At 46.6% G+C, this 25,273-nt stretch overlaps 1 protein-coding gene across 1 annotated transcript; it reads left to right on the forward strand.

Moving 5' to 3' along the window:
- Positions 1-1,240: 1,240 nt before the first annotated feature.
- On the forward strand, positions 1,241-23,451 carry APCDD1L (APC down-regulated 1 like). Its single transcript, XM_048074644.2, has 4 exons — positions 1,241-1,614; positions 13,831-13,960; positions 14,515-15,073; positions 17,152-23,451. Exons 1-4 carry the CDS (start codon positions 1,578-1,580, stop codon positions 17,914-17,916), a joined length of 1,491 nt encoding a protein of 496 aa, XP_047930601.2. The 5' UTR covers positions 1,241-1,577; the 3' UTR covers positions 17,917-23,451.
- The last annotated feature ends 1,822 nt before the right edge of the window (positions 23,452-25,273 follow it).

The raw sequence follows: 25,273 nt of genomic DNA on the forward strand, positions 1-25,273 counted from the left end.
ACAAAGTAATAAAATCACTGCACAGAAACCTCACTTCAGCCTTCTGATGCCTCTGCTCAGCAAATATGGGACTGCACAATGAGGCCTCCGCTCCTCATTCCAGTCAGTGGGACTGCTGTTGTGAACTGGGAGACCTTTTTTTTTTTCACCTTAAAGTTTCTGTTTATGGAGCGAAATAGCCACTTTCATTAGAAAAAGTAAGTTTGCAGAGTCATGGGATTCTGCTGGGGGTGTGCATTCATTTTGGTTTGCGCCTGAGCTCTCTGTCTCATTTGCAAAAACTGTGCCTAGTTTTTCAGCCCGGAAATATGTGCTAAACCTCAGCCTTTAGTGCAGACACTGGAATGAGTATTAAACTATCAGAGTCATTACAGCTTGGCCTCTTCCTCTCACAGCTTCCCAAGACAACCCATACATTATCGGGAAACACATTGTTTTGCTTGCTTGAAGGGTAGCAAACGACCAGCTTCACCTTCAGCCAACATCTCGTTTCCTGCTCATTGCTAATCACCAGTACAGACAAAGAAAAGCGCTATTTTGTCCTAGGCACATTTCAGTTCAGGTTTGCGCTCAACTTTGTGCCAAGAGGTGGTTATAGGCCCTCTATCATGGCCGTCCTGCGGGCCTAGTTTGGAGAAGGGCAAGGCAAGGTGGGGAACTGGCTCACGCCAGCACCAGCAGCGGGGTGAGCTGAGCTTGACACAGGCCCCTGTGAGCCACCAGGCCAGGAGCACCCTTCAAAGGCTCCCACTTTTCCTCAGTGTGGGATATTATGAGGACTTTTAATGGGTTTAAACCCTTCAAGGGGCACACTAGCATCTCTTGACGACCTCGGCAGCGGAGGCTGAAGAGAAGGGTGCGCAAATGGGTCTGAGGGAGCAGTGGGCCATAGCGGGACAACGATGCCCAGAACGTGTGAGGGAGCCGTGGACCATGGCGGCTGTGGGGCTGTGTGGGACGACGCCGGGGGCGCCCCGCTGAGGAGAGCGCTGGGCCCGGGGCAGCCAGGGCCGAGGCGGGGACGACAAAGACCGAGGCCGGCCCTCAGGCTCGGCCGGTGCCGCGTCGGGGGGAGCCGGTCCCGGGGGTGCCGGTCCGGGGGTGCCGGTCCCGGGGGTGCCGGTCCGGGGGTGCCGGGGGAGCCGCGGCGGGGCAGCCCCCTCGGCGTGCGCGATGCGCGGCCGCATGTGGGGCGCAGGCGGCGGAGTCTCCACCTCTTCTGGCAACTTGAACCTGCGGCTGCCAAGCTCCATTAGAGCTATCAGCAGTCGGGGGGGGACGCACTTCACAGCGAAGGCGGGGGTTGAGTTGCCTTTTTTTTTTTTTTTTCTTTTCCTTCTTTTTAAATATATATTTTTTCCCCCTCTTCGAAAGCTTGTGGCTGAGCACGGGGACCGCTCCGGAGCCTCCCTCCCAGCTCCCGCCGGGCTGAAGCCGGGGTCCCCCCGCCGCGGGCACCGGGGGCCGCCCATGGCTGCGCCGCCACCGGGCGCCGCGCCCCGCTGAGCTCCGCGGGCACCGGCGGCCATCGCCCCTCTTCGGCCGGCGGCTCGGCGAGAGGAAGCAGGGCGCCCACCATGCTCCGGTGCTGGTGGCTCGCAGGGCTGCTCGTAGGTAGGTGGCACCGGGGGGGGGGGTAAGGGGGGAGAGGGTGCCGGGGGAGAGGGGTCGCCCCCTCGGGGAGCTCCCCGGGAGCAAGGGGGGTGGCGAGAAGGGTGCAAGGAGGTGGGCAGGAGTTTGTTAGGAGGCTGCAGGGAGCGTGGGTGAAGCCTGCGAGGGGAGAGCGCAGCGCAGCAGTTCCTCAGCTGAGGAGGAGGGATGCGAGGCGGGTGCGGGGAGGTTGCAAGGCGGGTGCGAAGAAGCGGCACGGAGGGTGCCGGGAGGCTGCAGGGGGTGAAAGGACTGCTAGGAAATCGCCCGGCGGGACTCCGTGCTGCAGGACGGGGGTCCCGGGGTTCCCCCCGCAGCCCCTGGGACAGGCAGGAGGCACCCGGAGCCCCAGCCCCGCTCCTCGGGACGTCCCCGGCCGTGCTCCTGCTCCTCGCAGCGCCGCTTCCCGCAGGGAGAGCCCCGGGACGGAGCCCGGAGTCCCGGGGATGCTGCCGGGCTGTGGGACCGGTGTGTGTGTGTGTGCGTGTGTGTGCTGGGGGGCGCAACCCGCCAGGGGTCCTCCCTCTGCCCCGGGGTGCAGGGTGCCAGGCTGCGGGACCCTCTGCCCAAACCTTTGCCGTTCTCGCCTCCCTGCAGCCTGGGGGTGCCGGGGGGCGGCAGGGCTGGGGAGCAGCCCCCCGGCCGTCGCCGCTCGCTCCCGGCCGGCCGGCGGAGCACGGGGAGCGCCGCAGCTCGGCGTGGCTCAAGGAAGGGCTCAGGGGATTCCCAGTGGCTCTGCAGAGCTGCTGCTGGGAGTCATCCCTGGGAGAGCCCAGCACCTGCCCCGGCCAGGGACTGCTTCAGAAGTCTCCTCCAGGGACACGGAGCCCCAGCTGTGCCGACCCTCCGGGCAGCGCAGGCTGCATCTTTGCGGCCGCCTTTCGGAAAGGCTTCTTGCAACCCCACAGTTCTTGGAGCAGTTTCAGAAGAAAAGGTTCTGGCTTGAGAGAGCATATGGGAGAACAAAGACAACTGTGCTGTGAAAAAGGCAAAGTGATTTCTGTTTATGACAAAGAGCAGAGCCTGGGGAAGGCTTCCCCATCCTTGGACAGAGTGTTTTCCTAGGAAATGCACAGGAGACCCTTGAGTGAAACTCCACACCCCTGAACAGGTGAAGGGAAAGGTGGGGAGATAGCTGCCATGCCCCCTGTGCAGCCTGGACCCTGGATATCCAGCCAGCTGGATATTCTTTCCTTTCCTTTCTACCACTTGCTTTACTCCTCTGAGTCTTTGGGCAGCACAATATCACACTAACTTGCCTCTTAAACTTGGGGCTCTGTTTAGTGAGCATTGCAGAAGAATCGTGTAGTGACAGCTACTGGAACTTATTTGCATTAAGAGTGAAGGACCACACTACAGAAAGAAATCTCTAAGCATGGTACTTGTATAGGGTTATTTCTCTGCTCTCCTTATCTGGGATCTTTGTCATACACTGTTTCCCAAATATAAGACTTCACAGGTTGGGAAATATGTATTCTGCCTCTCTATAGATTTCATTAATTCAAGTTGCTCTGCTCACAGATCTGTTATACTGCATTATGAAAGATTACACATCTAAGTCTAATTAGAATACTGCTTTCTTAAATTATCATACAGTTTTAGTCCAATCTAATTAAAACCCAGTGCTTTTCCATCTAATGTCAGTGACAGATTTTCCACTGATTTCAGTAAGAACAGAAGTTGGACCCTAAAACATATGTTTAAATAGCTAAGTCAGATCCAGAACTCATTAAAACCAAAGCAAGGTTTGCCAGTGACTTCAGTGTGAGCAAGACTGGTATTCTGAATTTTGCATAAAACTGAACATCAGCATGACACCAGCGCATAATTAGTTGAAAAAATACTTCAGATAGGTAACTGGATCTGATTTTGGAGTCTCCACCAGCAAAGAATCACTCATTCTTGGAAATGTCCTGAGAGACTTGCTGAGTTTTTACCTAAGCTTTCATTAAAGTCTTTACATTCCAATAACACCACACTGATATTTTTCATGTGTAGCTTCTCCTCCATGGTTTTAACATAAAGGATCTATTCTTGCTTCCAAAGTTTATTTTAAATTTGAAAATAACTGTGATGGGGTAAGATAAGATAAGATCAGCAGTTGCATTCATTTGTGTGATTAGGAAGAGAATCCTCTAAATGATAGCAGTGAATTAAATCTAGATGTATGTATTTGCACGTATATATATATTTATACCCACTATTAAATTAATATCATTGTCTTTGGATCAAATGTTTGTTTTGGGCAATGTTTACTTTGCTAATTTATTTTTTCCAAGTTGGTATTTTTTTCTTCTTCATTTCTCTAGCTGGCCAAAAAATCAACAACTAATGTATTATGCTGGGTCGTGTGATTTGACTCTATTTGTTCTTCCATAATGATAGGTTAGCCATGTTTCAAAGTATATGGATATAGATAAAAACAGGGCTGAGATGTAAAAAAAGCACAAGTGAAAAAAATATCGTGTGGTTTCTATATTTTCCCCACAAGCACAAATTGTTGAGTAAGGAGATTTTCAAAAGCCAGAAATTGCTATGAAGAAAACCAAAGCTGGAATCCAATGCTAGGGGAGGCTGCATCTGGCAGAACAAAGTTTGGAAAGAGATTTTGCTTTCAATGGGATCCTGTGTTTCCCCACAACACAGCATATGTCATCTATAAAAACAACGCTTTCATGGATGAGATACCATCACTGCTATAATCAACCTCAAAATTAGGAAGCACCTACACAATACTGTTACACAGTACCTCTGGTTTTCTTACCTATTTGCTAAGGAAGATAAGGCTATGAAAACAGAGAATTCCTAACTTTGTGATTTTAAGAAAGAGCATCTAAGATACAACAATACCAAGAAACTGACAGTGATAAAGTGGGAATTTTAAAATGTAACCCTTTTCCTGTAGGCTAAGGATTCCTCCAGAACCTGAAAATATGATTCATATGACAGCTCCTTCTCTAACCAATTTGAATTGTGTAACATCTGAGGGGTTAGTAATTTGCAATCTGTTATTTTTTATTTTTTTTTTCTTTAGGGAGCTAAAAGGTCTCATGCTGTAAAGTGCGAAATTGGGAAAGTTGTATTTCTGTGTATTAGAAAAAAAAATCTGATGTCTATGTGAAAAGCCAAAGCTCCAGATTGTTAAGTGTTAAAGGGGTTCAAATACATCATTATTTTTTTTTATTTTTACCAGGGTGATGGTGTGATAATAATGTCTTTCATGCTGATGTTTTCTCATTTTGACTGAACAGCTTTTTAAATAATCATGGTTTGAGTTGAACTGAAAGTGAGAATGCTGCTATGAAGCTCACCTCCTGTGGCACTGTAAGAGAGACATTTGGATCAGTTCAGCAACATCTCTTGACTCAGAACTGGTGTGATGGTACATAAATCAACAAGAGAAATCTCACCACTGAGGGTTCAGAGAGATTTGCTTAAGTCTAGTCTTTAAAATAAAGCCTTAAGCATAAGTGCACCCATTTGATCAGTCACTTAAAAAAATCCCTCCCCAGGGTTTCTACTGTGTTGATATGAAGCACTGACAAATCTGTGACATTTTGGTCTTGTCTGTGTCAAAGACAGAAAGCCTTGGAAATGAGCTTTTGCCCCTGTACGCAGAACAACGTATACTCCAAGCTCCCCACTGAGAGAACTGGATTCACCTTGTTCACATTTACTAAATCCACAGGTGCTGGACACTGGCAGGTTATGGCTTTTAAGTGTCTCTTCTGCCCTGCTAATACAAAACCATGATGACACTTTATTTTTAAAGCTCTTTTTCACAGAAAAAATATTTTCTCCTGGTTAGACTCCCTGGAAAAGGTGAGTGAAAATATAAGTGACAGCAAAGTTTTGCTGCGAAAAATTCCTAAGTTTTGTTAATTTTGAGTAGCGCGAGTCCCTTTATTAGATTATGCAGCACGTAGGCTGAATGTCAACTTTGATTTCAGCATCTGTCGGCAGTGTTTAAGAGAACTGGAACACATCAAAACTTGGCTAATGTTGACAGGCAAAACAGTAGACTGAAATTTCAAGCTATCTAGAAACCACACCCAGACCCCAAAACACATGTTAGAAGTAACTTTAATTCTCTGCTTCAGCTGAACAAGTAACCTTTTTCTGTGGTCACTTGTGATTCAAGTTAAACATGCGTGCATATTTCTGGTGTGGGATGCGTATCAGTTTACCACCTTTGTGCAGAACCACTTTCTCTGAGGATACCCTCCACTACGACTGCTTTTGAATGCCCTTCTCCTCCTTGGTTTTGTGGGAGCCAAGTAGCCTTAGACTATTAGATCCCATTAGATCCTATTTTTATTACTATAAACAGTATACTTGCAGCAGTGCCAAGACTCCTATTGTGTTAGGTGCTAAATAAGGAGAGAACAAAAGGATCGTTCTTTTTTTAGAGGGTTTATAATCTAATTTCCTGGACTTAGATTTTCAGCAGTGAGTACTCGACATTGCAGGGACATACTGGGATTCCCAGCTGTGTCCAGCATTTAGAACCTACTGTGGTCATTTATGTCTTTACAGACCTAAATGCCTTGGTGCTTCTGGGCCATACTTCTGGTCCCGTGGAGGCGATTTCAATGAGGAGGAGGACAAACAATGAGCTTACACAGGAGAGCAGCTGTCTCCCGTGGGAGCCAGGGACTGGGACTGCTCCATGGCAGTGGGAGACTGAAAGGTCACTCTCAGCATCCCGCCAGCTCCCTGCCAAGAGCGGGTTATTCCCTGCTGTGCTAAAGCTTTGTTCAACCCCTCTAAATCCTGCCAAGCAAGTGGACTTGTGCTGCCTACTGGATTGTGCGTCGAGAAGTTCACCCTGATATACAAGCCACATTTTTTCCCCTCTTCATTCACTCCCAACAGAACCTCTTTATTCAGTGTAAGGAATTCCTTCCCTTCCTTGGTGTTTATGCTTTGTGAATATTTATAGGCTGTTATCATGTCCATCTCTCCCCAGCTGTCACTCAGCCAGGCTACATGCACTCTGCTCTCTTAAATCTTGCTTCGTAACTCAATGCCTCCCACCCCCTAATCATTTTTTGTTGTTCTGCTCTCAACTCCCGCCAGTTCCAGTTGCTCATTTTGCTTTGGGTAAATGCTATATTTATGTTAATATTATGTGGTGGGTGGTCTTCTCTGTGCTTATGGTCTATGTGAGTGATTTAGATGTTTAAAATGACGTGGGCATTTTATAGCCAAGCCATTGCCTGATTACCAGTTCCGCTCTTCAAAGCACTCCGGGAAAAAATACGCTTAGCCATCACTATTAAAAATGGCCACAATAGCCACTAATAAAGTGCCTGTGCAAGGGTTTGAAGGAATTGCCAAAACTGCATGGGTGCTCTATATTCAAAATGATGGTGTGCCATGAATTTCAAAACCATGCGCTATATTGTCTAATGAGTTTCCATCTTATCTAAATTAAAGAAGATAGATGTAGTATTTCCCATTTGGTTAGAATATGAATTCTGGTTAGAATTTAACTGAGTCGCGGTTGTACCCCTGGGGTGTTGTTCAGCCTTGGACTGAGCGGGTTTGCTTTTGTTTTTGAGAGGAAAGGCCTTCCTCCAGCTGTCCTCACCGGTCTCCCACCATCCAGGTGTCCAGGGGATTAGAGATCATCGCACTCAGATCTCCCCCATGTAACCAAAATCAAATTTAAACTCTCACCTGTGTTCAAGGAAAAAAGCTCGAGCATTCCCCTTCTTCCCTTCATTTTCTGTTGCCTTTTACTTCCGTGTTTCTCTGTGCCAGACTTCTGCGGCAATACTGGTCAGAGCTTAACACAGGTCACGATGTGTTAGTGTCGCCTGAACCCAGTTGCTTTTTCTCAGTGCTTGCCAACGCTGAAAAAAAGAAGGCAAGTAACAATTATCCCGTTAGTTCTTAACTCTTCTGATTAACCACCCCTTTCCCCCCCGTGCTGTGGGTTTCGGAGGCCGCAGCCGGGGTTGCGGGGAGCCCTGTGCTCTCAGCTGGCACGGGACACCTGCCCGCTCCCTGGTCCCTGGCGCGGGGCTGGCAGCAGGACAGCTTGCTGCTGCCCACAGCGGCTGGGCCAGCTGGGGACCGTCTGGCCATATGGCATTGCTCAGCTGTTCTTGAGGAAATCGTTCGCCTTGCACTGTTTTAGCCGTGGGAGAGGCGTAAGAAGGCCTCTTGCTGAGGCCTGCTGGGTGGTGGGAGGAAGGAGGAAGGGGTGAGGTGGCTCCACAGTGCCTGTGGGCTGCCAGGCCAGCGCAGGCATGGCGAGTAAGGCTCTGTCGTGTAACCAAAAGGCCTGGCATCGTGGGCAACGTTAGCCCCAGGAGGTCTCTTGGGAGGATGTGCTCACACCCACCGCTGGGGCTTTTGTTTCACATCATGCTGCCCTGGTCCTCTGTGCCAAGTGGTGTGCCTCGCTTTGCTCGCTCCATCTGGAGAGAGTAGGCCGTACCCCATTTCTCCTTTGTCCCCGTCGTTCTTCCAGTGAGTGTTCACCGCCAGCGTGTGGGGAAGGGCATTTTCTGAGTAAGGGCCTGACGCTGTGTAGTAACGGTCATGGGATCTTTCCTATTTATGACTCCTGTGAAAGTGGGATCAAGCCCTGCAATCCCATTGACAGTGTTAGGCCTGGTTTTCTTCTTCAGGGTAAACAGCCAGAGAGAGCAGTTTTAAGAGCCATTTTATGTAAATGTAGTTTATATTGAAGAGGATCTCTGGGATGCGGGAGAGAAAATCTTCTCCCTTCCCTGCTGCAAATCCCATCTGTCTTGTCATCTGTCCCTGGACATGACACTTACAGGAGAAATAAATGGTTCCATGATTCCTAGAGTAAAATATTTACCTCTCTAGTGCCTTAAAAACCTCTAGTCAACTCACCACAAGTGCTTCACTATTTTAATTGTGGACATGAGACAAATCAGACAAAGATCACAGCCTCAGAAGACAGCTAGGCTAAAACCATTTAATACAGTGTCTGAACTTGTTTTTTAATGTGCTTAAAGCTACGGGGTGAAAGTATGTTTCAAAAAGTTCTTCTCTAAAATCCTGAGCTCCTTGGGACTTTTGAGTGAGCTTTTTGAGTTTCCTAGGATCTGCAGAATTTCATATATGGTTATTCAGCCATGATAGCTAACATATGTAATACACTTACTGTGCCACCCTTGAAAGAATACTGAGAAACTTCTAGTGAATTCAAAGCATTTTGCAAATAGCATGAACCGAGCATCAAACTGGTAAAAAAGCTATATATAACTATACCCATTTTACTGACAAATAAGAGAAGGGATGAATAATAGAAATACTTTTCCAGAAGCCAAACAGTACTCCAGTGAAAGCAGTGGCATCGTCCCTCAACCACTTGACCACATTCTGGCACCAGTTCAGGGAGGCATTACTAATCAGGAAAAATGTTCATGAACTGGCTTAATTTGAATCTCGTGCTTAAGTTTCACTGAAACCAATTAGACTTAAGCGTGTGCTTAAGTCCTGTGCTGAACTGGGTTTAGTTTGCAGATAAGCAAAATGCAAAACTGTGATGTGATACAGTATTCCACCCCCAGTGGGTTATATTTAAGTTTTTTAACTTTATAGTATTATAAAATAAAATATATCTCTTCCCACAGAATTGTTCTCTTGGGAATGCCTTATTCTGAGCGAATAAAAAGCACCACTAACTTAATCTCCACACAAATGCAAGAGAAATCGATTTGCTTAATACAGACATCTTTGCTTTTGAAAGAATGCTTATTCCTTTAGTGGCTAACCCAAAATCAATTCTGCGTGCTCTCAGGAGAGAAAAACACTAAGGAAACACTATTTTGCTCTGTTAATGATGTCTGTGTGGATAAGTACAATTTGAGTGTGCAGAATATATCGATATGTTTCTTATCATCCATTTCATTCCAGTCTGAACATTCCTTAGAAAATATCAAAGGTTTTATGTCATCTCTAAATGAAGAAATGTGTAATGCTCCATGACTTCAGGCACTGATCTTATCCCTGTGAATGTGTGACTAACTGAAACATTAGATTTATAAATTGAAATAATAAATTCTGGCCATAGGAGGCAATAACATGTAACAGATTAAGCAACCTAGCTCTGGAGAAGAGTTGATCTACAGTAACTAATTTGGTGCAAACTCTAATGTATGCATTTTCTCCTCCTTTTATAAAGAAACAGATGTGTGACTCAACTTTGCGCTTTTCCAAAGTCAATCTGTGTGGAGGAACACAAACAAGATTTGTTTCCAACAAGGCATGTTACAATATTTCTCTCCTGGCTGGTATTTTTTTCCTTCATAATGGAGAAGTGGGTCTGAATCTGCAGCATACAGTAGTTTGTAGTACAGCCCCCGTGGCAGGTTCTCATTTCAGGCTTGGCCATTGCCTAGGAATCTTTCGTCCTAATTTTACCAAGAATTTACTTCGCGTAGGAATTTCCAGTTCTGCCTTTCTATCATTTGATGCTGCGGGTCTGATTTTTCTAAAAATTGCTTATACAAATGAGCGTATGGAATAGTTGATTAGTATTTGCTACTGCAGTTGCCTCAAGGCTTGATCCAGTTTCTGCTGATTCCAGGGATCAGCCTCCGTTCCTGGGTACTGGCGTTCCTAATTGCCTGAGAGCTTGTGCAGCCCTATTGCCTGGAGACCTTGGGCCAGTGCTTTGGATGCAGCACGCACCAGAAAGCTGGAAAAAGATACTGTTTTGTCTAGCTGCTGCACTGAGGAGCTCTCTGGAAACGCTTGTGGTTAATCAATACAGACAGACAGGATAACGAGTGAGTGGAAGAGATCACAGTTGAGGTTTTTTTTTTTTAGATTTTCCTATGAATGGGTATTTTTGTCTTGAAGATGAATTGTGAATAATTTCCTCCTCCTCCCCCCCAATAACAACTCTGTGAAGCAGTCAATTTGAGTCTCTTACGACGGAGAGAGAAGCTGCCCTGATGCGCTTCCCCAAGGGGCTGAGTAACAGAGTGACATATGAGTGACAGCCACTTTATGCTGCTTTTGGAATAGAAATGTGCCCTAACTACAGATTTTAGGTCTGGAACTGAACTTTTCCAAATTGAAATACTGTTTGGATCTGGTGGGACTGGGCTGGAGTATTTGAGAGAGAAAAGCAGCCACAAAATTTGGATTCAAGCCAGTAGCTTTTGGTTTGAGGATGCATCCAGCTTGGAGTCTTGTGTACAGTTAAGTAAGACAAAATCCTTAGGAATTCCCATCATGTCAAATATTTACATTCTGGAGGGTTTTTTCTTTTTTCTTTTTTCTTTTTTTTTTTTTTTTTTTTTTCCCATGGAGTTTGATCCTGATTATAAAAATTCCCTTTTCTATTGAACGTGTCAAAATCTTGTGATGGTGTTGCCAAAGTGTCTGTGCTCTCAAACAATGTAGACTTTTGGTGTTTCTGCCAAAAGCAGCAATAAGGGTTCAGTCAAATATTGAAGCTTCTGCTGCAATAAACACACACACAGAGCAGTTAGCAAGTTCAGAATGTGGCTGTATTTTGCACTGTTATTTCGGTATAACTATAGACTACACCGACACCTCTGGAGTCTTTCTGTGGTTATAAGCAAGAGCAAATTTGGCCTGTCTAGTCTGTTACCTCTAATCCAAATACAGTTATTTTTTAGTTTACAGTATTCTCTAGGATAATGATTTCATGTGTTTTTAAGTGTAATTCAGTCTGGACTGTCATTGAACTGAAAGATCTCCAAAAGCTGTGCCAGTAATTAGGCCTCGTGATAGGGCAGGCAGATGAAGCTTGGTGTATTTTGCAGGTGTGTAAAAGAGCACACAGGAGTAAGGCATACACGGGAGTAAATTTTCCTGAGGGCACAGAGCAAAGTCATGGCAGAAATTTGATGAAAGTGCAGAGCTCTAACTCTGGGCACCCACAGAGATGCTGAAATGAAGGCATAACTAATAACAATGAGTTTTGTCATTCAATATTGTCTGCTTTTCATATGAGGGCTCACAGGAACTGCTCTTTAGGAAGCACTATGCAAGCAATTGTGAAGGAGCTGGCTATCCCTGCTCACCATGTCAAGCCCTTACAGATGATTAAAACAGTACAATTGTAAGTCTGCTCCAGAAAGACCCCTTAACACTAATAATATGTCTTTCCAGCTAGTTTATGCACTTCAGTGCATAGTGAGGTACCAGAACATCCACGGCTGGTTTCACTAGCCTTTAGGTAGGTAGGCTGCTTCTGTTACTGCTCCCCTGCTTAGCTGGGGGCTTCATTTTCCATGTGGTTATTCCCTTTGTGACCTGTGATAGTTTAAGGGTTTCTGTGCTAAAATCTGCACAAATGCATTTCAAAGATGCTGTTACTGTGATGCGTAAAACCTTTGCAAACGGCAGCTCTGTAGTGAAGAGACTAAATTTGTGCGTCATAAGTCTTAAGTTGTATAGTATTAGATTAGTAATAAAATACCATTTGAGTGGAAATGCCTCTGCTTTGCCACATGTTCAGGAGCCTCTGACTTGCACAACAAGAGTTTATTTGCTGAGTTGCCGTTTCGCTTGGTGTAGCCCTTGTGTGTATTTGTGGCAAACAGATGCTGAAGATTTTCAGCAGGCATTTGACCCCGTGTGCGTGGAGGACGCATTGATGCCAGAGAGGAGAGGCTCCTGTCTCGGAATATATTGGCTGTTGGGAATCGAGGGAGCCTCCCTGGTAGACCCCAGCTGTGAATCTGGCCCCGAGTGTTTATATTTGTGTTACATCCCAAGCTTTTGAGCCAGGGAATTTTGCTGACGTTGCTCAGCAGCTTGTATGTAGTCTTGCCCATGGTTGACAGCAGACCCACATGCGCTAGCTGCCTTTGCAAACACTTCTTGTTACAAGGGCGCTGCTCAGAGAGGTGCTTGTGCCCTCCCAGCCTGGCTCGGGCCCTTTGTGGTTCCTTCCCTCACGTACAGTCAGATGGTTTGGGTTTCCCTTCCAATGAGAGGTCTGGTTTAAACAAATTTCTCTACAAAGATCACGGGGTGGTTCAGGTTATGTGAAGGCGTTGGCTCATAGGGACTAAGAGGAGCAGTTGCGATTTGTTGTGGAGCACATGAAGATCAGATCTCTCCAGTCGTGATCTTGAGTGAGGAGGGGAATGGATTACATGTGCATAAGCCATAAAAGTTGGCTTGAAAATTTCCAGCACACTGCTACAAAAATTGCAAAGCACAGCTAGGGCGAGTGAACGCCGGCTGGGCTAATAAACCCGGGGCAGCGCTGGGCCGGCCTGGAACTGCACCAGGCTGCGGGACCTGGCTTTGCCGGACGGACACTTGTCCAACTGCAGAAAATCGGTGGGGTTTCAGGAGCTGTGCTGGGAACTCGTTTCACATCGTTACAGAGGCAAATCCCATGTTTCTTACTGAAGCAAACTCACGATGAATGCCACAGAAGTTTGCCTAAGCAAAGAGTGAATAACATACAGGAATATATGCATATATGTGTGTGTGCATGCAAAGGTCTTCAGGATTTAGCTGAGTGTTCGCACATTCCCTAAGCCAATAACATCCGTTGTTATGGGAAATGAGGTAAGTGACAGAATTACTGTCCTTATGGCGGGCGACAGGCGAGTCTAATGTTCCCATGCTGTAATTCCCTGTTCCAGTTACTGCTTCAACAATAGCTTCAGAGAGAGAACAGGAACAAAGCACGCTCAGTTTTATTCGAAGATTTCATCTAAAAAAGTGGCTGCGTTTTGTTCAAACCAAAGCTGGAAAACAGTAAATAAAATTTCAGTATCCTTAACCAACTGTTCGCTTCTTCACTCACCCGGCTGGGGTGTCAGGCTCTGACTGGATCTTCTGGTGAACGTAACCCAGGAGGTTTTCTGGGCCTCGGTGCGTAAAAGGGTCTGTGCCTGTGAGGAAGTGCACGTCCTGCTCGGCAGGGCCTGGCCGTGGGTGCCCGACTGTGGGTGCCCGGGCCCGGCTGTGGGTGCCCGGGCCCGGCTGTGGGTGCCCGGGCCCGGCTCTGGGCTCTCGCCTCCGCGGCCCCTCAGCGGGGTCCCCAGCCCCGAGCACCCCCGGGGCCTTCCCGGGAGCTCTGCGCGGCCCCGCGGTTGGGCTTATGCGGAGGGTTCGCACCCTCCGCGCTGCTGACGACTTCTTCCCCCCTTTTCTTTCTCTCGCCCCCATTTTCTCTCCCCCGACCCGGCGCAGCCTGCGCTGCCGCGGAGCCGCCGCTGCGCTGGGAGCCGCGGTGCCGGCAGCAGCTCCGCCACCTGCAGGACGGCGCCAGGATCGCGGCGCGGCTGCCGCCCCGCCTGGAGGGCCGCTGGGTGTCCACCGGGTAAGGCCCTTCCTCCCCCTCCTCCTCCTCCTCCTCCTCCTCCTTCACCCCCGGCACCCCGGTGCCCCCCGCCCCGAGCCCCCCTTCAGCCCTCTTGCCTCTGTCCCTCCCCAAGCTCCCGTCTCTGGGGCACGAAGCGCGGTGTCACGCCCAAAGAGTGCCGCCAGCACCCATGGGATTTCGCAGGATCACACCCATGGGATTTCGCAGGATCACAGGACGGCTCGGGTCCGAGGGGACCCTAAAGGTCACCCGGTTCCAGCCCCCTGCCGCAGGCAGGGACGCCACCCGCTTGATCAGGTTGCCCAGGGTTTGGGGAGCAGGTGCTCAAAATCACCCACCCGAGCACTGCCACCGGCGGTGGGAGGCTCCTGACCTCAGCGCTGCTTGCACCCACACTCGCCCCTGCTCTCCCTGCACCCCAATTTCACCCATCCCGGGCAGTGCAGGTGTCCTCGTCCCACGCCACCCCTCTGCTCCCCATCCCGCTCCGTGCAGGGTGCCCGCCTGCTGTGCCCCGTGTGTGGGTGGCTCACGCCTGCCTTCGTCCCCAGGTGCGAGGTGCGGCCGGGACCCGAGTTCCTCACCCGATCCTACCTCTTCTACGCCAACCGCCTCTTCAAGGCTTACCAGTTCTACTACTGGGACCCCTCCTGCCGGGAGCCCTCGTACTCCCTGGTCATCAAGGGCAAGCTGCGCCTGCGCCAGGCCTCCTGGATCACCCGCGGGGCCACCGAGGCCGACTACCACCTCCACAAAGTCGGCATCGTTTTCCACAGCCAGAAAGCCATGCGGGAGGTGGCCTCCTGGATCAACCAGACCTCGGGCGAGGGCTGCAGCGGGTTCCTGCCGCCGGGGCGCACCTGGGCTCCCGGAGCCCTCTACGAACTGCTGAGTGCCAAGTCCGAGCGCGACTGCACCGCAGCCCTGGGCTTTGCCATGCACGAGCTCAGCCTCGTGCGGGTGGAGAAGCATTATCAGCCCTTGCTGGAGCCGCAGCAGAGCGGCAGCCAGCTGGTGGAAGAGCTGTACCTGGGGGACATTCACACGGACTGGGTGGAGAGGCGCCACTACCGACCGACCGGTTACCAGCGACCGATGCAGAGCGCTGTGGTAAGAACAATGCTTTAGCACAGGCCCTATTGAGAGCAGATTCCCGGCTCTCCCCTCATCAGTTCACTGGGCTTTGTGAAGCACACGTTATTTTTGTACTGTTAAAATACTGATCACCTGCACCTCGAGCCCTTGTTATCCCACGGACCCACAGGAGGAGATGCAGGGCATGGGTGTGGGTTTACAGCATAAGAAGTAAGCCTGCAATGGCACGAGCCTGGAGTTAATGGCTTTTCTTTGGCTCTGTTTTCCTAGGAAATGCAATTTCCTAGTTTCCTGCACCACAGTCAGTGAAAGCTTTGGGCTGCACATCATTAGAGGCTGCCTACGCGCTGTTTGTCTTCCATCCCTCTCTAGCTCTTTGTCATGTCCTTCGGGTCTAGAGAGGAGCGAGGAAGCAAGTGTCTGCCATTAAATCATTGCTCCTCAGCGTAATGCCATTAAAGGAGGAAGTTGCTCTGAGTAACACTATTACACTGAGATTTAACTTTTAGTTTGACATAAATAAAACTGAGCAGGAGACCTGGTTGCTTTTTATTTTATATTTTGCTTTGTTTCCAGGAAAGCACATTTTTATCTGAATCGTAGCTTATCAATTCAGAAATTATTGAGTAGTGAGATGGGGTAAAAAATCCTCTTTGAACTTTACAGTTTAGATGGAACGCAATTAACTGAAGAAAAGTCTTTTGTGTGCAGCTTTCAAGGGGCAACATTTCCCCACACCCCAAACTACAGCAACTGGACTTGGAAAAAGAAAACCACAGAGCAACACCCCTCTCCTCCCTCAAAAATAACCTTCTCAAATTGGTTAAACTTGTGTTATCCTGGGCCAAAACCGTATATATGAGCAAAACCAGATGGTAAACATAAACACTTTTAAAAGTTAATTTAAAACCAAACCTAAAGATACTGAAATTCACTCTCTGAATATAGCACTGTAATTAATCAGCTAACAGCTCTCCAATGTACCCGCACATGATGTCACCACTTGGCGATAATTAGAAGCTGCCATACATTAGAAATAACTTCACACAACTGGTTTAAGCAAGTAAGATTTTTGGCTTCATGTCTATAGTGATAATTTTATTGGGCACGGGGTTTTTTCTTTCTTTTTTTACTGAACTAATATCCATTTGCCTGCACTAGTGAGAGCTACGCAGCTATGTTAGGAATTATTTTTTAACCCTCTTTATGAAAATATTACCCTTATTCCCTTAAATTTATACCTCTTTTAAAGAAACCCATTCTCCCCAAATTACCTTTCATTATCAAAGAATTTCCTGTCTAAGGAGAGCATATATATTTGCCAACTTCTGGGATTATTTAGCCATAATGTACTGTGTACTGTCAGCACTCATTAACGTGACAGTAGCAGTAAAACAAGCTGAAAATGACTAAATTACAGTAGACTCCAATCAACTCGCATGTAAATTACCCACCCTACAGTTAACTACTGAGTTATTCAACCTTGCTGCATACGACAGCTCAGTAAAGATTACCTCGTGTTCTAGAAAATGATATAATGTCCAAACCCTGGTTATTTAAAAATAAATCAGTTGTGATGTACGAAGTATTAGGAAAAAATTCCAAGCCACCCCAAAACAACCCTCTGGCATTTGATCGGCTGCAGGACTGCTTTGACTCGGAGTGTTGCATGAAGCACAGGCAGAGCCCTGGGGCAGCTCCTTCTCTTCTCCTCTCCTCCTCTTCTCCTTCTCCACTGCCACATCTGCTCCAGCTGCTCACAGCGAACCTCTGCCTCCCTCCGGACCCGGGTGGCCGGGGAGCGCTCCCTGCCTGTCCAGCAGCTCTGCCCTTGCCCCATCCTCCTCCCGTCCTCCGCATGTCCTCAGCGGCCCCGCGCAGAGCACAGCCCTTCTGTCCTCCCCAGGGGACCAGAATAGCAAAGAGCCCGGGCAGCTCTTTATCTCACTTAATCTGCTTGGCTGCCTTGGGCCAAGTTTGCTGCAGTTGAACACCCTGGCGTGGGAGAGGGGAGCGTGAGCTTTTTGAACATTCTGGAAAGGGTTTTTTTTGGCTTATCAATTTACAAAAATACCATTCTTTGTCTTCTGCAGCACCACGTGCATCCTTGCCCGGCCTGTGGGATTATATACAGAGCTGACGAACACCACCCCCCCATCCTCCCCGCCAGAGCCGAGCCGCCGATGCAGCTGAGCGGCAGCTGGGTGAGCACCCACTGCGAGGTGCGGCCCGCGGTGCTTTTCCTCACCAGGTACTTCATCTTCCACGGTAACAACCACACCTGGGAAGGGTACTACTACCACTACTCCGACCCCCTCTGCAAGCAGCCGACTTTCACCATCTACGCGTCTGGGCGTTACACCCAAGGCGTCCCCTCCTCCAAAGTGAGAGGCGGCACGGAGCTGGCTTTTAAAGTCACGCAGGCTCGGGTGACGCCGATGGACCAGCTAACGGTGATGATGCTGAACTCCTCCGAGCCAGGCAGCTGCGGGCTGACAAACTCCTGGAGTGCCGGGGTGGAGCAGGATATAACACCGACGAACGGCTGCTTGGCCTTGGGCATCAAGCTGCCCCACACGGAGTACGAGCTCTTCAAAACAGAGCACGACACGAGAGACCGCAGCCTGCTGTACGTTGGCGAGAGGCCCACGGACGGGTCCAGTCCCGACCGTCCCGACAAGCGACCCACCTCGTACCAGGCGCCTCTGATCCAGTGTGCTGGGGCGCCAGAGGAGTTCTCTAACTATGTTAGTCTAAAGTACTTGGGAGAAGAGGATGCTAATGGCAGTGAAGCACTAAAACCTTTGCCTGTGGCCTTTCTATTGTTTATAGCACTGCAGTTTTTAAGATGGGACTAGCAATCTATTCAGGTACAAGCACAGAATCCACATAGTCTTGGTGCTAGCGTGATTTTTATATCCTCCAAACGAGCACATCTGGAATCAGTTTTACTTAGATTTGGAAACACTTTTTTTAAAAAAAAACAAAAACAAAACACAGTGAATGAAGCCAAGAAGATATGCCTATGTACTGTTTGTCCTGTGGCTTTATTGCCTAATCTCCCCTCTTCTGTGCATAAAAATTTAATGTGGTGACATGGATGCATTGCACATTCAGTAGATAATTTAGCAATATGAGGGGAAAAAAGAGCAACATCAATTACAATTGCTGCTTGGAGCTTTTGACACTGCAAAGATTTAATCAAGGGCTTGATTCAGATGTAATTCAAACATCCAAAGTGTCAGCTGCTGAGTTTCTTTGAGGTTAAGTTCCCTCTCATCATACTCCTTATTGCTGTTTGTGCAAATTTGATCTGCCGCGTCAGTCAGCAACAGCTCCGCAGTCAGCAAGTGCTCTTGGTAAGGGCGCAGTTAATCAGGCCTCTCTCGGTTTATAGATACTTGCAGTTTTTGTGTGTATGTACACACATGGAGATGCAACGTACAGCCTTTCACTTACGTGTGTACAAAAAGCAGAGCACTCAGAGCATTACCCTGACAGACTGTTATGCCTGACCCTGGTCATAAGAGACGATGCAGTAAATGGAGAAGGCGTGTGTGCACAACTGCTCCGACTTTCAGCCTTACAGCGCTGCAGACGCTGCATCCTTGCTGCACTAGTCCGGCTGTCCCAGTGCAGTGCAGGCCTGCGCCTCGGTACGCCAGCAAAGGCAGCGCGGCGCTGCACGCGTGTCCAGCAGGCACAGGCACTGCTGGTCGTGACTCCGACTCGCCAGGCACCGAGTGAAGCAAAAGATCACTCATGAGTCTTCTCAGGCCATTTATTTTCCGTCACCTCTCTAAGCGTACTGGCATACAGGTTGTTAATCCAGCTGTCTTTTCAATCAAAAGTCACTTCCAGGTGTTCACATAAAGACGGCTTGTAAATCTGCCTCTAGTGAACAGGGGGCTGAAGAGAGAACTGACCAGCTCCAGGACAACTGGAGCTCCACCAGCAAGAAGGACAAAGTAAGAAATTACATTCCCTTGTCTGCTGCAGCTAAGAAGCACATAACTTACTTGGGGAAGACCTCCTCCCAGCAGCTAAATCCCCTCCACATAAACCTATATATCTTACAAAGGATATTTTTGTTAAATCATCTATGCAATAGCTACCTTCTTAATGCTGTATTTACAAACCTGCAGCTTGTACTTAGATAATTTATGGGTTTTATAACATAAAATACTTTTTTGGGGAAATTGTACATTAATAATTCAAATGAGATGCTTATTAAATGCGTACAATTGTGACAGAAATGTTGTCAGCATGTTTGCGTGTTTCAGGCACGATCAACTATTAATCATGCATGTAAACAGATGTACTTGATACACAAAAAGACCAAGCTTGGCTAACTCATCTTCAGTTCCATCTGCAGACAACGGAGAGGGAGACTTCTCCGGGGGTTAGTCGAGCAGGCAGAACAGCTCCCTGTTTCTAAAGGTTGCTGTTCTTTGTTGCCTGCTACTGCACGGAAATCCATGGGCAAACGTTTGAAGGACTAGAAGCACGTTTTGGAGAGCAGGGCTTTGTCTTCTTTGGATGCCCTGTTAGAATTCTACAAATCGGGGCAAGCCGGGGTAGCAGAGCTGCATCTCATGAGAGCCATACACACATTTTTTTCCTCAGCAGGTGTGTTTGCCATCACTGTGCTAAGGCGGTCACTCGTGGCAGCCCCAAGGAAAGGCTCCTGTTCCCCAGATCAGCAAAGAGGCGTTTCTGCAGGACCCAGAGGTGTCCATGGCAAGAACAGGGAGCAGCCTTGTGCTTGGGAGGGTGGGGAGAAGAGGGGAAAGGCAATTCCTGCCCTACATTCTTACACAAATATGAAATCTGTGCGCTAATACTTTTTTTTTCCCATTTACATACTAGGGAAATTGTTTAAACTTAGCAAGTGTTCAGCATTGCAACTGCATGGCGTAAAAACACCTAAGAGACTACTCATCCTTTCAAAGTGGTGATGGCATTAATGGGATGTAAAAAGTTACAAAACAACATAAGACTGGAGCAAGCCCCAGCTCCTGCTGCAGCAGCAGTCACCGCAGCTCAGCTCCAGGAGCTGGGAACCTGTTTACACCCAGCTCCACAACCCCACACAGCAGATGGGATGTGCTGACTACGCTTCCCTATGAAAGCCTCATCAGGAGCCTCTTTGTCCTGTTTCCCCCCCTTTAAGCATACTTCTGAAAAGAAAGGAAATCCATGAAAATAATATTTGCATAAATATTGCAACTTTTATTGTTCTGTTCACAATTTTTGGAGAAACATTCCTAAATTATACAGTTATTCTCTCAAGAATTTGTGCCTTTTTCCCAATTTGAATTTGCCTGGCTCTGATTGCCAGTCAGTGATTCTTGTTTTGCTCTTTTTTAAGATCAAAGAGAGCTGCAGTGTTCAGTATTTTCTCCGCGTGAAGGTACTTGTGCACTGTAATCAAGACATTCTCAATTTTGGTAGATAAACTCAGCCAACTGAGTTCTCTCTAAGGCATTTTCACACTCCACTAGTAATTTTTCAATCTCTTTTTGCATCCAGTCCAATTATTCAGCTTCTCTCTTAAAATGTAAATATCCAAATTGCATCCAAAATTCCCAGCTCTCACAGCTGAGACACACAGAAGTATAATCGCCCACTGCTAACGATAATTCAAAACAAGAACACGTCCTTATTCAGTAGTCTTTCACCCTGGGACTGCACTGGGAGCACATGTGGAGCTCTTACTCACTCTGGTCCTGGGTATGGGTATTTTTGTCACGCTACCATTTTCTCAGTAGAGATTTTGTGTGTATTTTCACCAGCGATATGGAAGCACTGAATTGTATCAGATCCCAGCAGGAGCCTTCTGTGAGCATCCCCATTTCATTATGGTTCTCTTTAAAAGACCACTTCTGAAATGTGTGATTATCACAACATATCAGGCTTTGTAGGGGTCCAGATATAACAATTGACTTTAAACCCAAATAAAACTGAAAAACAAAGATAGAATGAAATTACTTACTTAGATTATGCTCCTTCGCTAACATTCACCTCCTTTCCCATCCCTTCTTTGGGGCGTCAGGCTAACCAGGCGCTGTACCCAGCTCATCCTGTCCTGTTTGCCACTCCTCTCACTGGCAGGTAAGAGATGGCCTCACACATCTCCTGTGGAAGTACTAATGCAGGTTTTCCAGACCTACTGAATGAAATTTATTTTTTTTAATTAAGCATTGCTAATGAATGAATTCAGTTCTCTCACCTCATCACTAGCAGTTTCACCACCTGCATCTAGTAACAGTCCGCATCCTACTGCAAAGATTCCCCCTGTGCTTCAGCTCTTTGTCACCCCCTCCAAGCAATCTGGCCCATTCTTTTCCTTTGGCTATTGCTTTCCTTATTAATTTTCTACACTTCTTAACTCATTTTGTGTTGATTACTGTTTCCCTTTTTCTTGTTTTTTACTATTTTACATCTAATGTTTCCCTTTTCACTGAATCAGGATGGGCTTTCAGCCAGTCGTTCTCAATTGCAACATTGTTGGTTTTTTGGCCATTTACTACCTTTCTCTTACAAAATGGCCAATCCTATTTCAGCTTTCCATCTAATTTCTTCTTCACCACCAGATCTGATGTGAAATTTGCTAAGCTATGCCACTCTTTGAAGCAGCACTTGCATCCACTAGCAGTTTGCATGGCCACGTGCCCAGAAGAATGCAGTCAGGATTCCACAGAAACCACCAGCTTCTGTGATTCCTTTATCTTTAACCAACATAACCAAGACAAAGCTGAATACCGTCATGTCTAAAGCTTTATTAGAATCTAGGACATAAACAACAAACATTAGTCCTGACCACTAGATTCTATTCAACTGTAAAATTCATATCTGCCTTCTTACTGTACCTGTAAAGAAAAACCAAGCTAACACAGAAGCACTGGCAGGTTGGTACCAGCTGAAAGTCAACGGTAACGCGCACACATCTTGAAAAAGTCTCCCCCTCAACTTCTAATATAATACTTTTCAAATTTTATCACTTTTAACTATCCCCAAAAAAAAGAGAAAAGAAAGAAATTTCAAACATTCTGAATACATTTACTAGCTTCCTACACTGGGTCTGAACATGAAAGTCTTTCATACCTTTAGCTACTCAGACACGTTGCCTTTCCGATTTTCTGCTTCTGTAGCAGGCACAAAAATTTGAAGCATGAGCTGAGTTTGCTGGACAAACTTAGACTGGGGTCTGATCTCCTGATTTTCCAGTTAGCCGCCTTCATGTCCTCTCTGTTTAAAATGCTTCACGATGTATTTTGCATTCTAACTTCCCAAACAATTCTTAAACTGAAACGCACAGAAGTTTTAGAACGCTTCTGGATAAATCAATAGCACCGAGTTAATGCTTCATTTGATAAACAATCCACACTGAATAGAAAAGCCTGTTATTGACTATAAACAGATGTGCTGCAGTGAAGCAGCAGAGAAAAGCTGGAGACTGAAAGGAGACAGTTGACAGGACTCATGGCTCTACACTACCTAGAGAAGAGGGATCAGCAACCTTGATCAAAGAGGAAGCAGAAGGGTGAGTTGTAACCCAGGGTGGGAGCTGGCACCTGGGAGCAGTCAGATGCATCAGGGACTGCTCCACCAGTCAACCCGCGAGCAGCCGCCAAGGGCTGCTGTGGGCCAGAAGTCTGGGCCAGGCAGGGAAGGTCACAGGGAAGAGCAAGACTGGAAGAGGAGCCATGGGAAGAAAGAGATGGAAAATGAAAGAGGCTGGGCTGAACACCACTGTCTTTGCCAAGGAGTGGTGCAGGAATGAGGATGACTTGGTTGAACCAAGGGGCTAGGGACTGGACTCATTTGACAGCCCAGGCAGAATACATCAGAAAATAAACTGGGCAGGAGAGGCTGCAGCCGTCATAGGAATGCTCTTCTGGGCTCAGAACTGCAACAAAAATTCCTGGCTCCAGTTGTATTTCTGTGTGGCCTGCCAGTGAAATGTGTGCCCAGGTGCTGCTGCTTCAGCTCGGGCCGTTACTCACCGCTAGATCGGATGTGATCGGATGCTTAGGCTGAGAATGGGCGTCCACGCACGGGATGCAAAGGAGCCGATCCTGACTCATACATGAGTTATACATAATGCTGTAACACCATTTTTTTAAGGTGACCTTTCAAAACTTTAATTATGTGCATTTTAAGAGAACTTAAGGTTATGCAGGGTCAGGCACATGGCACTGGGCAGTTTTAGACACCTTCTGGTCCACCTAAGTTCGCTTTTCAACCAGGTGCCGAAGGCTCGATCAGATACTGCGAGGTACTCACACCAAGCAGCCAAACTAACAGTGCACATGCACACTTGGTTTTGCCATTTCCTAACTTCAGAGCGCTTGACTTTGTACAGCCTTAATAAAGTTCTTTTAAAAGGAGTTGTGTGTGGATAATTACGCGTGGGAATTCTGCCAACTCAAACAGGAGGGCGCTCAGGAGGCTCTTCTGGTCTTGTTTCTCCACTGAAGAAAAAGATTTGATTAAAAAAATGAAGTACAGCTAAACTGGGGACAATACTTTACTGCGGGCTGTTCTTCAGTTCTTCATAGGCACTTCAAAAGCTTGAAAAAAAATCACAAAATTAGGAACTTATTAAATAAGAATGAAATGTACCGATGCAGAAACATAAACAGAAATGCCAGATGTATAATGTCAACTTGTAATATGCGGCTTCAATTAATTCTTCTTAATTCATTTGTTTGCTTAACTTCTTTTGTTTTGCCATCTGGAAAAGGCCATTCTCCACTGACAGATCATACGAGAAAAGATCCAAAGTTCAAGTTTGCTTCAAGGAAAAGCAGCCTTGTTTCTGTACTGACTTGAGTGCTCCTTTTTGTGGTCTTCATTCATGCAGATGCTTCAGGACAGACTTCGGCCTGGACAGGGAAGCAAAAAATCTACGTGGAAATTTAGTAGTTTTCAACCTTTTACTCTTCAAAGTAAAAATGTGAAAGCAGTTCTATAAAAGGAAATGAAGCCACGGGAAATGGTGGAGTTAATGACAGACATACACTCATTTTGGAAGTGCAAATGCACGCTTATTAGAGATTTCTGGCCAGCTCTTACTTGTGTTATTTTAAAAAACAACCTACATTTATCCAGTAAAAAAAAAATCAATCCATTAATAAAACAAACATTTTATAGTTTAGCAGATTTGAGTAGTGGAAATACACAATTACTTTGTTCTCTGAAGCTAATCAAAACAAAAGGCAGCAGTACAATGCACAGTGTCACTTTAACACTGACACCCATTAGACAAGTGATTCAGTATACATGAAGCTGTCAGCATAGCATAAAGAAATCTTAGCTGGACATGTTCAAAGGATCTGCATTGCCCTGCTTTAACAATAAATCCCTCTATTTATCTAACTGCAACAGATGATTTATACTGGCATTGTAGCCCATTGTCATCTTTTAATCAAGTCAATCTACAGAACAGCTAGGTTTCACTCTATACGAGCAAGCAAAGCACCCGTGCCCAGTAGATGCTTTTCTTTCTAAAATGCCTACACATTGATTTATATTTCTATTTTCTAAACAGTAAATTAAATTTGTAGATATGTATCTGATTATAAAGCAAACTAACTTCCACATATGGTATTGAACTAATCTCACTCCTATGCAGATTACTTTCTTCTTTTTATATGAGTTTCTGAATCAAAAAAAATCTCAAATATGTACACTGCAATTCACTCACCACCTGTCCTTTCTCAACTTGCTCACTTGAGTATCTAAGTAATGGATGCTAACCTGTTTTCAGACAGAATTAAAAAGCAGCTCTAACCCCAAGCTGCTTTAGTGCTGCTGAGTACTATCGCAGCTGTAACACAGCCACAACAAACACGAGGTTCAGAGGACTTCTTTTATGTGTTCTTAAATTTCAAATAGAGGGCTTTTTGGTTGTGTTTTTTCTCAGTTACTTTATAAAGAAAACAGAACACAGGATATGATGTTTCAGGACAGTATGTAAAGCAAATAAGAATAGTTTGAAAACTTAAGAATTCCACAGTTAGGTTGCTATTGTGCTCAAGAATTAAGGAGATGAAAATGACACCCATTTTCTAAAAAGGTTTTCTTGCCTTAGGCAACTGCAATGTCAAGTATCTTAAGACACTAAAAATCCATTTTTGTGTGCACACCACTACGTAAATGTGCTGACTTCTAATTCATGATTATCATAAGAATTGCAAGTTTACATGT

Source organism: Anser cygnoides, chromosome 16 (assembly GCF_040182565.1).
Source record: "Anser cygnoides isolate HZ-2024a breed goose chromosome 16, Taihu_goose_T2T_genome, whole genome shotgun sequence".
NCBI lineage: Eukaryota > Metazoa > Chordata > Aves > Anseriformes > Anatidae > Anser > Anser cygnoides.